This window comes from Rattus norvegicus, chromosome 4, assembly GCF_036323735.1.
Source record: "Rattus norvegicus strain BN/NHsdMcwi chromosome 4, GRCr8, whole genome shotgun sequence".
NCBI classification, from domain to species: domain Eukaryota; kingdom Metazoa; phylum Chordata; class Mammalia; order Rodentia; family Muridae; genus Rattus; species Rattus norvegicus.
This window is the reverse complement of record NC_086022.1, coordinates 86,493,327-86,509,435: the sequence shown is the minus strand read 5'-3', so window position 1 is coordinate 86,509,435 and position 16,109 is coordinate 86,493,327. Positions and strand designations below refer to the sequence as shown.

At 40.6% G+C, this 16,109-nt stretch overlaps 1 protein-coding gene across 6 annotated transcripts in view; it reads right to left on the bottom strand.

Moving 5' to 3' along the window:
- Positions 1 to 3,615: 3,615 nt before the first annotated feature.
- Itprid1 (ITPR interacting domain containing 1) overlaps positions 3,616 to 16,109 on the bottom strand; it is a 160,354-nt gene continuing 147,860 nt past the window's right edge. For 4 of the 6 annotated variants that reach the window (XM_017592798.3, XM_017592799.3, XM_017592800.3 and 1 more), the window contains 3 exons: positions 9,720 to 9,847; positions 8,996 to 9,107; positions 3,616 to 7,316 (listed from right to left, as the gene is read on the bottom strand). In XM_017592798.3, coding sequence (XP_017448287.1) covers positions 6,966 to 7,316; positions 8,996 to 9,107; positions 9,720 to 9,847 — 591 coding nt within the window. In that variant the 3' untranslated portion in view covers positions 3,616 to 6,965. The remainder of the gene's footprint in view (positions 7,317 to 8,995; positions 9,108 to 9,719; positions 9,848 to 16,109) is intronic. The other 2 variants (XM_008762911.4, NM_001191973.1) reach the window with 2 other exon arrangements.

Below are 16,109 nucleotides of genomic sequence, written 5' to 3'. Positions count from 1 at the left end.
AAAATAAGGTGGCTGTAGGATCCTTGATTTTATTCTATTGATCAGTGTGTCTGGTTTTGTATCTGTAGCATGCTGCTTTTACTACTATGTCTTTGTAGAATAACTGAAATCAGGAACTGTGACGTCTCTAGCAGTGTTTTTTTTTTGTTTTGTTTGTTTGTTTGTTTGTTTGTTTGTTTGTTTTAACTGTTCATGACTGTTTTGGCTATCCTGGGTCTTTTATGCTGCCACATGAGTTTTAAGTTTTTTTTCAACTTAGGTGAATAATTGCATTGCAATTTTGATTGGGGTTAATTGAATCTAAAGATCATTTGTGAAATGATAGCCATTTTTACAATATTAATCTTAGCAATCTAAGATCATGGGAGATTTCATCTTCTTCTGATAGCTTCTTCATTTCTTCAGTATCTTAAAGTTTTCATTGTATAGATTTTTCACTTCATTACATAGGTTCACTTAAAGGTATTTATTTTGTGTGTGACTATCGTAAATGAAATGCTTCCCTTATTTCTTTTCTAGACCCTATACACACAATATACATTATTTACATTGCTTTTGACTGCCATCAGAGTTTGATGGTAAGAGCCTACAGCAACTTAACATGCCAAGCCTGATTGATATACATGAGAGGCCTCCCCTTTTCCGAAGAGAAAGGGAAGAGAAGTGGATGGGTGGGTAGAGGACAGGGGGAGGGATTGGGAGGAAAGAATGGAAGGGAAACTGAGGTCCGATATAAAGTTAATTAATTAATTACTTAAGATTGACTAAGGTAAAAAAAAAAGACCCTATTGCTGAAGATCCCATATCCATTGGTCACAGGGCATGGAGAAATTAAATTGGCACTGACAAGGATGCTTCCTCCTTGATGATTAACTTTAATATTTTTGAAAGATACTGTGTAGGAAGAAGGAAAACATCAATAGTCTGAGCCAGACATGAACCTGTGTTCTGCAATAATGACCAGTGTGGCAAGATATGCCCGTGGGTTATGGGAATAATCAACTACTTATGATTAGATTTAAGACTTGATGCACGAAAGGAAACATATATCTCCTACTGTAAATCTGGCCAAGAACCCATGATTGGGAGTTAACAGGCCTTAGGATTGAATGTACTCTTATTTTTTGATCTTATCCAAGTTGATTCCTGAGGAAATTTTAGACCATGCATTTAAAAATAGAGAAAATCAGGCTAGAGAGATGGCTCAGCAGTTAGGAACAACAGTTGCTCCTCCAAAGGACCTACGTTCAATTCCAAGCATCCATATGGCAGCTCACAACTGTATGTAACTCCAGTTGCAGGGAATCAGACACCCCCCCCCCCACAGGCACATAAAACACCAACACACATAAATAAAATAAATAAAAAATAGAGAAAACCATTGTTAGTGATGCCTTCAAGAAGTGGATATCACTTTTATATGAAACTGAAGTCATTCTGTTTAAATCAAAAAGAAAGAATGAGTAAACTGAAACTTCAAATTTAGATATTTCCCAGGGAACAACTTGGTCTCTTCTATACCACACTTTCAGGGTTCTTCCTTGTGTGAATTTTACCCCCTTTAGATTTCAGTATTCAAAACCAAAAGCAAAAGCTTAGATTAGAGAGGCTAATTTCAGAAATACCACTTAGAATTCAAGTCACATATTTTCTTTGGTTGTGTTATGCATGAGTGAAGACCCAAGTTGCAGGATGGAGACAAAGAAAGCAACCTTGGCGGTTGTTCTGATCCATAACATATGCACAGACCACACAGATTTGTGTAAAGAAATTCAAGTTTTAGTGCAGGGAAAAATATTCTTCAGAAACATGTCTCATGTGATTTTATGTATCAAACAGATCTTTCTTATTTCTATTCTATTTTTCTTTAGAGCATAGCGTTAGTTTTTCTTCAAAGGAAAATAAATTTGCTAACTCTGAAAAATGAAGCAAGAAATATTTAATGACAAGAGAATTTGCTCAGGAATTACTGGCTCTGTGTTGAAGACATAATTGCTTTCTGTGAAGTGAAATGGAATAAAATAGGATACTTATAAAGAGTTCAAAAAATCAAAGTTATTTCATCTTGGGAGAGAATAAGGGTGTTTTCCTGTGGGATGGATGGTGTGGTGGTATATCTAATTTCAAATTGGAATTTAAACAACATGTAACAGCTGTAATTACAAGGTTGACAGATTATTCAAACTGATGTCAAATTTCCTCTCTTGGAAATCATAGAATGTGAATAGAATCTCAAACATGGAAGCCATCTTTGTTTAACTAAAACCCAGTCTTTCTAGTATTTTATTTTTTTTTACTAAAGAGCTTTACTTATTTTTCAAGAAGCTCATAAATGTATTTTGATCATGTTTACTTTTATTTCCCCAGCTCCTCAAAAATCTACTACTATCTCTTTAACTTTGCTTACAGGATTGTGTCTTCATTTTGTTTTGCTTTAAAATAATCCATCATGTTCATTTTGCGCTACCTATATACTCCTGGGTATGGGACTATGTGGTTGCTATGCTTGGCACCAAACCCTTAAATAAAAACAGACTCTTCCCCTCCAGAAAGCCATCAACCATCCACAGCCCTTCAATTAGAGGCAGGGATTTATGGCTCCTTACCCCCTATGCTAGAAGGTTGAGTGACTATCCCGTGCAGGCAATAATGGCTGCTTTGAGTTCGTGAGTGCAATTTTTCTGCCCTGTCCAGAAGCCACTGTTTCACTCTAGTCCTTCTGGCTCTTAAAATATTTTCATATTATCATCTATGATAGTTCCCGGATGTTGAGTGGGGTATGCTACAGATGCACCATTTTTGGTTGATCAATCCACTGACAGTGTTCTGTCCTTTGCTCAGTTGTGACTTCTTGAATTTACTGTCACAAAAGAAACTTCTCTGATGAGGTTTGAAGGCTGCAGAAGTCTGTGTTTGGAGAGACTCAATTTCAGATATCGGTTTGATATTGTATCTACTTAGCAGAACAATGTAGAATGCAGACAACAAAGGTTACTCTGGTTGAGTTGGGCTCATCAGTGAGCTGCACATAAGTCCCAAGACTTGAGAGTCTTAAAGATAAACATTGCTTTAGAAAATCAGTGAATGTCAGCTTCTGCCCTTGCTGCCTTCCAAACTTCAGGCAATTTATTCTCTGTCTTTCTCTGTCTCTGTATCTGTCTCTGTCTCTGTCTCTCTGTCTCTCTATCCATTTCCCTGTCTCTGTCTCTCTGTCTCTGTCTGTCTCTGTCTCTGTCTGACTCTGTCTCTGTCTGTCTCTGTCTCTGTCTCTGTCTCTCTTTTTCTGTGTGTGTGTGTGTGTGTGTGTGTGTGTGTGTGTGTGTGTGTGTGTGTATTGTGGATTGATGACATTCTGCCCTGGAACTTTGTTGTGGAGATGTGAAAAGACACATCAATTACTTAGGGTAGCACTCAGTGAGATGGTCAGCCAATGGTACATACTCTTCTTACTCTCACTATCCCGCTAACGACAAACACTCTATTTACTTACTGATCTTTGACAACATTCCAGGCCTCAGTTCAGGGCTGAATAAGAATCGTCTCTGTTCATTCATAGATGATGACCTTGAGACCTAGAGAGCTTAGCTTATTAAATACAAATAATAAGTCACAAAATTGGATCAAACTTTGGATTTATTAACAGAGTCCAATTGCTTCTTATTGGCAAATCCAGGACTCAGCATACCTTTTGTATAGGTCAAGTTCTTGATCTATTAGAATTCTCCAGAAAAACAAAACCAACTGGAAATTAGATATTTGTCACATGAACCAGAAAGTCAATGATTACAATTAGTCTCAGACAGAAGGCCTGAGAACTTGGAAATTCCAGGTGATACTAGGCAACCAGTCCCTCAGTCATTTAAGACAGTAAAAGTTCTGTCTGGGTGGGGCATGAAAGTGATACTGTGTTTGTACATTGTGCTCCCTTTTATCTTTCTTGTTGGAGAGCTGGGGTCTGTTGCTGGCTTATGTACTCCTCTTTGGAGATTCCACATGACATTCTTCATTCAGGCAGTGTGTCACCATCCTCTTCCTCACAGATGAAGTCCTATGCTTGATGGATGAAATCATCCGCACACAAATTTGCTTTAAGTCCAAGCTTAGCTTCACCCACAGCCTAAAGTAGTGCTGCTTCTGTGGTGAGATCATCATCTTCCCAGTCTCCTGAGAATGTTATTTTATTCTGCCTATTCATTCCTTGGGTATTTGTTAATATTCTTCCTGGGTAAGCTGCTTTGCTCATAGAATCCTTCTCAACAGAGTGAAATTAATAATCATGGACTTACTGATGTTTAGCCCCTTTCACCAATAATAGTAAACATATACTGAGTATTTATTCTGTGAGGGATACTGTGTTAAAAACTGCAATCAATTTACTACATTTTCTATGTCCAATAACCCTATGTTAAACAATGTAGTGTTTGCACAAAACACACACTCCTCCTGCATACTCTAAATCACATGTAGATTATTTATAATGCTAACAAAAGAATATATGAGTAGTGCAATAGTTGAATAATAACAATAATGGTTATAATGATATGTGATTATTTTCTGAATAATTGCTGCTCTTATCAGTTGAATTCATGCATGCAGAGCCTGTGATATAAAGAGATGTATGAATATATAAGATGGTTTAGAGGACCAGCATTTCACATTTAAATATTTTATTATTTATTGTTTTTCTACCTTTTTTATTGGCTATCTTTTATTTACATTTCAAATGTTATTCCCTTTCCCAGTTTCCCATCCATAAGCCCCCTATCCCATCCCCTTCCCTTTTTCTATAAGAGTGTTCACCTTCCCAACCACTCTCCCTTTCCTGACTCCCTGCCCTGACATTCCCCTATACTGGGGAGGGGGGGTCCAGCCTTGGCAGGATCAAGGGCTTCTCCTCCCATTGGTACCCAACAAGGACATCCTCTGCCACATATGCAGCTGGAGCCATAGGTCTGTCCACGTGCAGCCTTTGGGTAGTGGTTTAGTCCCTGGGAGTTCTGGATCGTTGGTAGGTATTGTTGTTCTTATGGGGTTGCAAGTCACTTTAGCTCCTAGGACCAGCATTTCAGACTGATATAAGAACAAAGTAGGACATGAGATCATACAGCAGGTGGCTACAAGGGTAGTAGGAAGTTAGCGATGAAACAGGTAGGACTCACAGGCTCCGATGCTGCAGGCAAATGTAGCTCAAGTCTGGGCCAAGTAAATGTTGAAAGTGTAGAAAAGGAAGAAATGTGGGATGTACAAAAGCAATTAGGAGCCAGTCTAGTGCTGGGAGCTCCATCTTAATGTGAGAACTGGAGGAAATGTGGTCCAGGGAAGTGAGTTAGCAGTAGAAAGGAGAGGGCAGAGTAATTGCAGGGTGTACAAGCATTTTGGGAGCAGACTGCTCTGGGATCATGGTCTTGAGATGACTCTCTTAGGTTTCTGACACAGTGCTTTTTAGGTTCTCTCCCCGAGTCAAGGAAACGTGACCCTATCAGTGCCAGGCAGAGACGGTTTGTCAGCTACCAAGGCAGCTCAGAAATAAGCTAAGGCATGTCAGAGGCACATACACTGTGCAATCACCAGTTAATTGGGAACTCTGGAAGCCATACCATGACACAACACAGCAGTGATACAATAACTTGACTCTGAGGTGACAGTGAGACAAGGCAGATGGGTACATCTGAGTATGTGTGGCAAGAGGATGGAAGGCTAGGATTTTGGAAGGGGTGGTGTTGGGGCTATATTATACTGAGGAAAATGTGTGAGTGGAAATGTCCACATTTGGGGGGGAGAGTAGGGGATGCAGTAGACTCAGGAAGCAGAGCCTCAGTGAAGTCATAGCAACCAAAGAAGGAGGATAAGGAAGGAAATGGGCTAAGGAACAGGCAGGTCTTGGTAGTAGATAGTTTCCAAAAGAATGTTGTCTTAAGATCCTAGTTAGGAAGTGTCCTCTGCTCACCCATCCTCTCATACAAACAAGAAAGCAGTTCCCAAGTTGTTCTTTCAAGCAGTTCCCAGGATGCTGTTTCTGATTCTTCCATTGTTCACCTGTTCCTCATTCCAGAGACTCATGCTTTGACCTTTGTATCCACCTCCAAGCTTCCCCTGTGGTAGGAGCCATGCTGTTCCCACAGCTGGAAGGAAATAACTGGACACCGTTTGCCTTTGACTTGAGGGGCGACAGCAAGCAATAGACTTATAACCAGGAGGCTTGTCTCTTTGTGTGCTCCATGGTGGTGTCTTTCTGTGATTATTAAAGGCAGACAGGACCCCATGAAAACCATGTTTAATATGTATGGAAGCTTTCTGTTGCACTTGAAAAGAATGCACAGTCTTAGACCCATGACCAGGGACTGAAGGAACTCAGGTTCCTCACTCAGACCCTTTCTGCCATATCACTCAACTGCAGTTGGCAAAAAGCGTTTCTACACCCTAGCCTTGTGAACCATCCATTCTCCTGCTTTTCAGGCTCTTGTACCTGAGTTCTGTAGGGCTCCCATCTTCTTACCTTCAAGTCCTTCCTCATAGGTCCCATTTTGAGACACTTTCTTCCCATGCTGCATAGTGATTCCTTCATAAACTGTTGTGTTGAAACAGCATTTAAATTGTTGCCTTATTTCTCTTACTTTATTAAATTCTTGGTGGAAAGATACTCTGTCTTGCTCACAGATGCCTCCAGCATCAGCGCTTTCTCATCCCTGAACATGCCTTCCAGCTACCCGATTAGACTCAGATAATTATCTTTCATAAAATAAAGTCACATCATCTTTTTATTGATTTTTCATTATAGATACATAGGCATGTTTATATTTGTCATCCTCTACTAGGACACATGCTCTATCAGGGTGGAGGTCATATGCTACTCAATGACTATAATATACCTCGGCCAGTTACATACTGGGTGCTTTTTTATTATGTAATCAATGAATATTAAAATATTCAGAGCTTGTAGAGTACATAGGATTGGGATTCCCTTGTTACAGTTGCTCTTGGACATTCCATTTTATATAAAAATCATCAAAATCACTCTGGTCTAACAGAGACTTCTCTCCAACCTGACTCAGTGAAGGACCTAGAACTGATTCTACCATATCTGGTGACTGTAGAGACATCCTTCTTGTGGTCTCAAGGTCAGAGGGACTAAGAGTATCCAGCTGAGTCATCCCAGAGCCAGAAGTCGACTGCCTGCTGCTGGCAGGAAGGACAGGCTCAGGGGCCACAGTGTGGGCTTGAACACATGATCTCTGGACATGCTTTCCTTCTGTCCGGTTGCATTGAGGCTGATTGGTACAGTGTTCAGGTAGCTCCTCGCACAGAAGGTCTAGCTGCTGAAAAAAAAGGCAAAATGGAGTGTGTATAAGGAGCAGGACAGGAAGATAGGGAGCATTGGTGACACATCACAGTGCTTAGTTCTTTATCAGCTTGACACAAACTAGAGTCATTTGTGAAGACTTCCAGTTGAGAAAGAACCTCCATCAGACTGCATGTACATCTTGCTTAAAACTGTTGCACCCACTGTAGATGGTGCCACCTCTGGGAAGATGGTCCTGAGTTGAATAAGCAGTCAAGCTGAGCAAGTATTGGAGAGAAAGGCAGTAAGCAAAGACCCCCATAGCCTCTGGTTCCGTTCCTGCTTCTAGGTTCCTGACTTGAGATACTGCTTTGGTTTCCCCTGATAGTCAACTGTAATTTGTAAGGAAAATAAACCCTTCGGCTCCAAGTTGCTTTCAGCCCTGGTGTTTTATCCTAGCAAGAGAAAATAACTAGGATGCATGGGGAGCTATGTGTGGGTCCAGGAATCCGAGCTGCTTTATTTATAGAGAAAGGCAGAAAACCAGATACTACTGGGAAAGGCCAAATAGCTCACCAAAACAATGTTTGACAAAACATTTTACTAAGGACAATAAGTAAACTGTGCTCTCTTAGGGTACATGTGTTCTACTCATCTCTCACTCTTATACCCTGACCCAGGAATCTATCTTATAAGTTTATCCAGAGAAGAAAATTCATGATTTTTTAAAACTTATTTATATGTGTTTTAATAGCTGTAGTTGTCCAAGGAGTAAATGGTAGGGATCCCCTAAAGGTGGAGCTATAGGTTTTGCAAGCCACCAATCACAGATGCTGTGCACTAAACTTCTGCAAGAGAAGTGCTAACTCCCAAGTTCTCTCTCTGGCCCCTTCTGTAAACTTTAACTGTGCTGTGAGCTGCTCTCTTTGAGCAATGCTAAAATGGGGGAGTTGGTTATTCACAACTTTTAGCAGTGTAACATGAGAATAACATAAATCCTACATGTACCTACTAAAACAAACCTAAATGTGACTTTCCACATGTGAGCATGTCTTACTCTTTCACTCATGTCCCTCAATTAACCCCTGAGTTAAAATCTATGCTAAAAATAGCTGTAATAAGCTCCAATTGTGATTCATGCTGCCTATCTTAGAATTGTTCTCTTTGATGAGGTCATGACTTTTGCTTTTACTTGAATGAGGCCCTGGTGGGAAAGACGGATTCTTTAGGCTACTACAGGCATGTAGGAAACACAGAGTAGAACTGTTCTTCTGTGCTCACTGCTGCTGGTGACAGAGACATGCCACATTTGCACTAATTAGCCACCCCAGACCTACCCGAAAGATATTTATGAGGTACAGCAGTGCTGCAGTGGGCTCTGCAAACTAGTAGCTGACTTGGGTAGTGAGCTAGCTTATAGTGACTAAAAAGGCCAGCTTCACTATGCTGGGATTCTTGTTCTTACATGGAAAAGGAGCGATAGCGCTTCTTCCTCTTTTGGATCACAGGAGAAACCTTGGAGTCGCTGCAAACCTGAGCCAACTATCACTTGATAGGTCAAGGTCAGTCTCCAGATGTGACTATGTAACATGGAATGCTACAGTCTGAAACTGTTCAATCACCAGCTTCTTTTGAAGCAGCTCTCCTGTGAATAGTAGGCTGGGGACATTCACACGATACATCCACTCTGTGTCCATTCTCCACCACACCCCTTACCAGTAGGATCCCTTCTTTGATTTGCCTGGCTCTGTCTCCTAACTGAAAGGCCAGCTCTGCCACTTGCTGCCTCAGGGCCTCTCGTAAAGTCCTCAGGTACTCAGCCTCTTCCCTGCTCGAAGATAATAGAAAAGAAAACTTTAAAAAGAAATCCTCTTGTGGTATAATTTATGAACCATGTTTACCTAGTTCAAGAAGCAATACATTATTTTTAAGTTACTAAGTTCGGTAAGGATGACCACCATGCAGCTCTAGAACATGCTGTCTCCCAAATAAGGATGCAGACTACTCTCCGATAAGAACTTTACTTTTAAAACCTATCCCCACAGCCATAGGCAATGAGTGAATGCATTTATTCTGGTGATATTTTCTACCCCTGCGACAATAATGCGTATTTCTAAACTCTGACACTCCCCTCCCCCACACAAGTCCCAGTTCCATGAATTAAAGAAAGCCTGCTGTCCTTTCCTGTCTTCTCATCTGATTGCCCCTCTTCTGACCTTCCCAAATAGCCCCAATCTTCAATAATGAGGGTACCCATCCAGTGCCAGCTCTCACAGTTTCACACTGAGAAAGCAAAACTACAGCCATGAAAGCAAAGAGCCGGCCGATTTCTCATTAGCCCTGCTCCATCATGCTCATCTGGCCTGCCTGCCCTGATTACCTTCCCTTGCTCCAGGTGTGTGGTCTGGTACTTACTTTTACGCTTGCCTTAGATAATTACCTTTCCTCTTCTGACATGTCCCCGGGAAAGAGTGCCTGCTGTCCCATGAAGTGCTGCTCAATTTCCTCTAAGTGCTCCTGGAAACTCTGGCACACCATCTTCATGGTTTCCATCTCATAGACTGTGCACTGACAACAAAAAGAACAACCAGAGAAGGGTGACCTTTCCTCTAAGATGGTGGAGGAGTCGGCCTTCCTTCTCATTTGGACTCACCCTTTGCAAAGAAGCCCAAGTGCTAACATTTAGAAGAGACTAAGGAGATCCAGCCCATGGCTTTGGAAGAAATTAGAGATTGTATTTGACTAATACAAAAGGTTGCTGAGTAGTATTTGGGTGAGAATTAATTATGTCTATGGCCACACAAGCTAGTCCTAGACAATACATAGATGCAAGGAAGTGGACAGAGAACAGGAAGAATAACCATAGAGCAGACTCATACTTTAAAGAATGAAGCCTCCTTTAATCTTATTCACTGTTGGTACTGAGTATCCCATGATTCTTAGCATCAACAACATTGAACAATTTACTCATGTCTATTTATTCAAGAAAATCTGCTTAGAATTTTTTTTTACTAGTTTTGCCCTGGCTTAAGCACAGTTCTTGAAGAGGGGAATCTATAGGATCCATTCTACCCATCAAAAAACAACAACTGAGAGAAATGTTAGGCACCCATGTTATCTAAAAGCTAGAATTAAGACTTGAGCTCTTCCTGGCCCCACTCTACATACTAGTCTTCAATGCTTGCTATCTATTGGTGTTCCTGATTCAATATATTCTTGCAACCTAAGAGCTTTGGAATTATCCACAGCTAATAACACTGACCTGTAGTGAGTTGACCAGACTCTGGCATAACACTTGGCCATCAGCCCTAGCATGACTATCATCTAATGAAAGTGCTTGCTTAAGAAAGCTCAGTGCTGCCAGAAATATCTCTCCCTTTCTCCCTCCTCTCTCTCTCTCTCTCTCTCTCTCTCTCTCTCTCTCTCTCTTTCTCTCTCTCTCTCTCTCTCTCTCTCTCTCTCTCTCTCTCACACACACACACACACACACACGCACACACACACACACCCTACTGTTGCACCTATTTTAATGTATTTAGAAATAAACGCTTAATTTTGGGATCTAGTATTTGGGAAAAAATGTTCTGTACTTGGTTCTTACTCTCATTGAACATTGATTGCCTGTAGTTCTTCATCTAGAGGTAAGACCATTTTTATTTTTCCTCCATAAATGCTATCATATAAATAGCTGAGGCCTTTGTAGGTCTTGAGCAGGCAGCCAGGTTGTTGAGAGTTTATGGGTGTAATATCCCTGTCATGTCCACATTGCCACAGAGCTGATATTTCAGTCTCTGGATCTTACAATCTTTCCACCCTCTCCTCCATGATGTTCCCTGACTTTTAGTTATAGGGGTTGAGCTATGGATGTCCTATTTAGGGCTGGGTATCGTGAGGACCGCAAATTCTCTGCATTTTGACCAGCTGTGGCTCTCTCTAACAGGCTCCATCTGCTGAAAAAAGAGGCTCATGCTGAGTGCTGAGCAGCGCACTGAGTGAGCACTGAAGGGAGTCAGGCACAGCTGCACAGATTCTAGCCTGCCTTCTTTGGGGCTCACAGCAGTGAACATTCATGCTGTACAAACCAGAAGTGTCTTTCTTAAGGACCCAAGAGCTATTCCTATGAATTAAACTCAAGCTAGAAGTCCCTGTGGGAGAATGGGATTGCTTTGGAGAAGTAACCCAAATGAAACTCATTGGACTGCCAGGTCACAGAATGCATCATCCTCTGCCTCTGTTTCTGGAAAGTTGAAGATGTTTTAAAAATATTTATCCTCAAAATCCCATAGTCAAGATCCTGGCAGCTTTTAATTACTGATTTACCTAGAAGTGTTTAAAATACAGACATCTTACAAACACATCTGTCCTTTTTCCATTTTCTGCTATACTAGCTCCACTGAGCCCCTTCTCTCCCCCCTCTCAATCTCTCTCTCTCTCTCTCTCTCTCTCTCTCTCTCTCTCTCTCTCTCTCTCCCTCTCCTTAAAATGTCTATAACACTCCTGCACAGATAAAAATGAAGGCCAGCCTTTCCTTTACTGTCAGTAGTTCCTGAATCAAACCTGGTTTCCCCAGGTAAATTGATGTCCTCTGTGTACCTTTGAACCACTGAGCCCAGTCTATATGTGGAGTACAGTGCTGATTTACTGATCAGCTCTCCCCTTGTTTTGCAATCTGTATTGGATGATTGTTTGTGTACACCTATCATCCAGAGCCCCAGGGTCACCACCCACTTGACTTTAAGTGATATTAATGCTGGAGGACCTCTAGCTGTATCTATCAGACCTCCTTCCAGATCACTAGAAGCTGCTGGCTCCTCCTCACCCACTTTCTCTCCTTTTCTCTTAACAGAAGTCTAACCCTTCATAAGCTGCAATGAGTCTAGCTGAAAGTCCACCTTCTCCAAGCTTTTCTAACAAAGCTGATAGTCAAAGAATGGGGTCATAGAGGATATTCTGATCTTTTGAGAAGCAATCCAAATGAGACTCATTTGGCTGCTGGGCTATGGACTCCATTACCCTATGCCTCTGTTTCTGGACCATCCAAGATTGTTTTTCATCTTTATCCTCAAAAATCACATGGCTAAGACCATGGTCACTCTGTGATTATTATTTGACCTAGAAGTTTCTTAATGGGAATATTAATCTAAAGATGGATACTTTGATGTAAAAACTCTACATCATTTTGTTTTGCATTATTTCATACTGAAAGATGTATTTAGCTTTAACATGAGAGAGCCTGAACCAGCTAGGGGAAGTCTTTGACATATGATGTTGGTAAAAACACTTAACATATCACTGAATTGTGGCTCATAAAAGTGGAAACAACCTTGGAGTGCATGTAAGCATCTTATGTAGATAAGTGTGTAGACAAAAACTCTTTGATGTCTGTAGTTAAAAAAGCTATTCATATTTCAAATTCACATCACTCAATTGATCTTTTCCTACCCATTATCTGATGAAGTCACTTCATGGAATGAACAGTGGACCAGACAGCACGAGGAGGCACCTGTCCCTACAAAGGGAGCTGCTGGTCAGCGCTTCTAGTCAATTCAGATAACTACTTTCAAAGTCTAAGGAGCAGCAAGGCCAGGCCATAACAACACAATGGTCAGGCAAGCTGAACATCATTAACACTGGGTTTCAAGCCTCAGCTTGATGTGTGGGAGGTAACCCTCTGAGACTAGATGATAAGGAGTGTGGAGCTTGGATTTGGATATTGCCTATAGCCAGTTTGTGGCTTAAGACTGCAGTGCTGTGGAAAATTCTGAAGTGCTGCCATCTCCTGGTTATTTAGAAATACACAATTTAGCCCAAGTACTAGCAAAAGCATTTCAGAATAAAGAAAACCCCTGGCAGGGGTATTAACAGGTGAGTGTGTGTGTGTGTGTGTGTGTGTGTGTGTGTGTGTGTGTGTGTGTGTGTGTGTGTGTGTGTGGTGTGTGTGTGTGGTGTGTGTGTGTGTGTGTGTGTGTGTGTGTGTGTTTGCAAACAAACACACATTGCAAGTGTATATGACCACATGAGTTTATTGATTGTGTATTTCTGAACTCTTAGATTTAAAGGAAGAGAAATACATGGCCATGCAGTAAAACTGTGGAACAGCCACTTCAACCAAATAAATTACCTTTGTCTTTTCTTTTTTAAAAACACGATTATTTATTTAATGTATGTGAGTACACCATAGCTGTCTTCAGACACACCAGAAGAGGGCATCGGATCCCATTACAGATGGTTGCGAGCCACCATGTGGATGCTGGGAATTGAACTCAGAACCTCTGGAAGAGCAGTCAGTGCTCTTAACCGCTGAGCCAGTTCTCTAGCCCCACCTTTGTCTTTTCTGGATTATTATGTCTTTTCTTGTTGTGGTTATGTGTGTCCATGCTCATGTACATGCAGTTTTGTGTGTGTGTGTGTGTGTGTGTAAGTCAGAGGTTGACATTATTATTTGTCCCTTATTCTGGAGACAGGCTCTCCAGATAAACCTGCAGCTCACCTATTCAGCTAGAATGGCTGCTCATCAAGCTTGAGGGGATCCATGTGTTTTTGCGCCACCACCCCAGCACTAAAGTACAGGTCCCCAGGACACATCCAGGGTTTTATGTGGATGCTAAAGATACAAACTCAGGTCCTCACACTTGTGCAGCAGCACTTTACTGAGCCATCTCCCTAGTCCCTGATAATTGCAGGCTCTAGGAGATTGAGGGCTGATGTATCATGAGGTAAGAGGCAAGATAAGAAAGTTCCCAGTCAACTGCTATTGACACCTACATAGCTGTGTGAGGATGATGACTATACTCAAAGAACCACAAAAACCGTTCTTTGTTGTAATGCCAAATGAAGCAGAACATCTGTTTCCAGATGCCAAATCATTCCACATAACTAGAATTACGTAAGTGCAAAAGTTCTCTTTGACAGAAAGAGGCAAGGGAAGATCACTGGTCCATATTCAGGGAAACATCTGGTGCTGGCCCAAACTCAGTCCCTATCACTATTATAAGCACATCCTTACCTTTGAAACAGCTTTGAGTCCCCATGCCTGAGTTTTTCTGGGTCTCATCAAATTGACAGTGATTCTCCAACACAATTTGATGCAATTGTCTTACAGATTCTCAGTTTACTAATATATGCTTACTATTTTTCTTAATACTGTCAAGACATATTTACATGATTTTTTTTTTAGTTCTTTTTTTTCGGAGCTGGGGACCAAACCCAGGGTCTTGTGCTTCCTAGATATTTACATGATTTTTAATTGATGGGGGTGATATGATCAGAAAACAGATTTACTATCCTATCCCAGCATCATGATTCCCAAATGACATTGGATGTCTTCAAGGACTTTCCTGAAAATGTTAAAACAATTTTGATTGTATTCTCATTGTTATTTTAAATAAAAACATAAGACTAAATATCGTTTAATTTATACTTCTTTGTAAAATTTATCTTTGAAATGAGGTCTCACTACTTAGCACTTGCTATGTTGACGAGACTAACCTTGACCTTGTAATGATCTTCCTGCTTTAATCTTCTGAGATGTGGCATTACAGAAATGTGCCACTGTAACTAAACCAGACTTTCATTATAGAAATTGGAGTATTTATTTATATGGTCTAATTGTTTGTTCTCAAATGGCACTTTTTTTAAGCTAACTTTCATGTCATATAAACTACATAGTCAAATACATGCTCGTTTTTGTAGAGCTATGGTTTTCAATCTTGACAACAATAACAAATTAGACCAAATAGTTATCTGTGGTGTGACCGCTCTTTGCATGTATGGTAGCATGTTCATCAGCATCTCTGATCTGTACCCAATTTATTGCCAGTAACAGCCACTGGTCTTCTAGTTGTGAAAAGTAAAGATGCCTCCAAAGACTGGCAATATCACCTGATGTAAGCCAGAGTAGGGAATGATTCACAGGAGAAGAACACTTCTTTAGAGTACCTATAACCTCTCAATAAATGAGTATGGTGGTGATTTTTCTATTCTCTAGATTTCATTTTTATTTATTTTGATACTGAAAATTGAGGTACATAGGCATTCTACCACTGAGCTATATCCTCAGTCCCATTCTCTGGCAATTGGTTATTTTGACCCTAGGATCCGAGCTACACATCAGTCTTTGCCCTTTTCTTCCCCTGAATAAGATACTCAGAGTTGATTACAAAGCCCAGATGGAGCGTTCTATGAGTAATGCAACCTTTATTTTGTCTCATTCTTAAATATCTTAAATTTCTGATGTCTTGCAATCTGAAAATTAATTTCTCAGTTTATGTTATGTTTATGTAGAGTTGTATATGTTAAAAGTTCACATGACTTACTTTAATAATCTTTCACATAATCGCTCTTATATAGGTTAGCTATTTTAAAATCAGACACATTTTTGTCTAAGAATTTGAGGTAAGACTCACCACTTCTTGGTGGTTCGAAAGTGCTAAAAGATTTCCTAAACTTTCTCAGTCCAGTTTCTTAATGTACAAAAGAGAGAGGACTTGCCACATATTAGAAACCCAGTGACTATGGCATCTAAGAAAATGAAGATTAGATGGCAAAGTATAAATTAAATGTTTATAATAGACATTAAGTAATTTTTGTGGAATTAAAGGATAGAAGGGAACACATGGGACTGAACTCTGTACTGTCCATAAACAACAGTAATCCTGTATCATCAAAGCCCTTTCTTTTTCTATGTGGAATTTCAGATGTTATACTCTTAAAGGTTTACTTGATAGTTAGCCTGGAAGACCTAGAATTTCCCCACCTTAAAAAACACTTAAGGGGCTGGGGATTTAGCTCAGTGGTAGAGTGCTTACCTAGGAAGCACAAGGCCCTGGGT